The 1,275-nt window shown below is 31.5% G+C and overlaps 1 protein-coding gene across 1 annotated transcript; it reads left to right on the top strand.

Annotated features, from left to right (window-relative positions):
* The first annotated feature begins 230 nt into the window (after positions 1-230).
* LOC146900377 (defensin Ec-AMP-D1-like) lies at positions 231-912 on the top strand. The gene is made up of 2 exons (XM_085732805.1): positions 231-386; positions 641-912. The coding sequence occupies exons 1-2, from the start codon at positions 326-328 to the stop codon at positions 811-813; spliced, it is 234 nt and encodes a 77-aa protein (XP_085588931.1). The 5' UTR covers positions 231-325; the 3' UTR covers positions 814-912.
* Positions 913-1,275: the final 363 nt, after the last annotated feature.

The raw sequence follows: 1,275 nt of genomic DNA, 5'->3' as shown, positions 1-1,275 counted from the left end.
ATTTACATTTTGGGGTCTAGTGTGTCACGCTTACAATTGTGTGCGCGAGTTTCATGTGATGCTAGCCAATTCTTAAAGATCTTTTGTCAAAAAATAAATAAATTTCCTTAAAAAAAAATAATAAATTCTTAAAGACCGAAAATGCCCTTGATGTTTTTTTTTTTTGAGAGGTTGCCCTTGATGCTATTATGCTATTAATTAAGCTATACTTACGCACCCCAAAAAGCTTTATTTCCCTATTTAAGGCATAGTAGCTCCATTTCCATCACATATCAACAAGTTCTAGCTAGTTATATTTTTTCTTCTTACAAGTCTAGTCTCCTATATGGCTCGTTCACTTCCTTTGGTTTCCACCATCTTTGTTTTTCTTCTTCTTGTGGCCACTGGTAAGGTGTAATAATTTCTTGATGCTTAATTAATTTACAACTTCATTTTTTTTTATTTCAATTAACTAATTTTAGTTTCTAAAATTGTGTTTAACATTTTGATCTCAATTTTTTTTGTTGATCTCAATAGTTGTGTTTAATATTTATTTCACAAATCTAAATGTAGTCTGATTTGATTTCCATTTATTTATTTTATTTTATATTTGAATGAAATTGTTAATTTACTTGTGTTGTTGATTTTGTGATATCGCCAGAGATGGGGCCAATTATAGTGGCAGAGGCAAGGACTTGTGAGACTCCAAGTAACAACTTCAAAGGACTATGTGTGAGTGACACCAATTGTGCTTCTGTGTGCCAAACTGAGGGTTTTCCTGGAGGACATTGCGAAGGCTTCCGTCAGAGATGCTTTTGCACTAAACCTTGTTAAAAAGTTTGAGAATATTCCTATGAGAGAGATCATGGTTTGATGATCCCATTTTGTAATTGTCTTTAATTTGCAATAATATGGAGGACTGTTCTTAATAAATTTTATTTTCAACTGCTAGCAATATGCATTGCAATAATATGGAGGCCTGTTTCACATTGAAATAAAAAATATGCAAATTTGAGGGAAAAAAAAATTTATTTGATTTTTTTATGAAGAAAATAAGGCTTAGAGTCCGCAACAAAGGAAAAAGAAACTAAAAAAAAAGGAAAACCTCCCTCACCAACATGACCTGAGAAGTAAAAGTTAGAATAAAAACAAAAATTTGACTCTCCATATTTAAGTTAAAGCCAAATTTGCACATGACTATACTTGATATTTTGTACTTTAGCTGATAAATTGTGTTTATGAGCAAAAGGATGCATCTTGGAACAATCACCATCAAGATGAGTTAAGGATGTCATT

This window comes from Medicago sativa, chromosome 8 (assembly GCF_051527215.1).
Source record: "Medicago sativa cultivar Bolivia chromosome 8, Bolivia_mono, whole genome shotgun sequence".
NCBI classification, from domain to species: Eukaryota; Viridiplantae; Streptophyta; class Magnoliopsida; order Fabales; family Fabaceae; genus Medicago; species Medicago sativa.
Note: the sequence above shows the minus strand (reverse complement) of the source record. Positions and strands in the feature narration are given on the sequence as shown.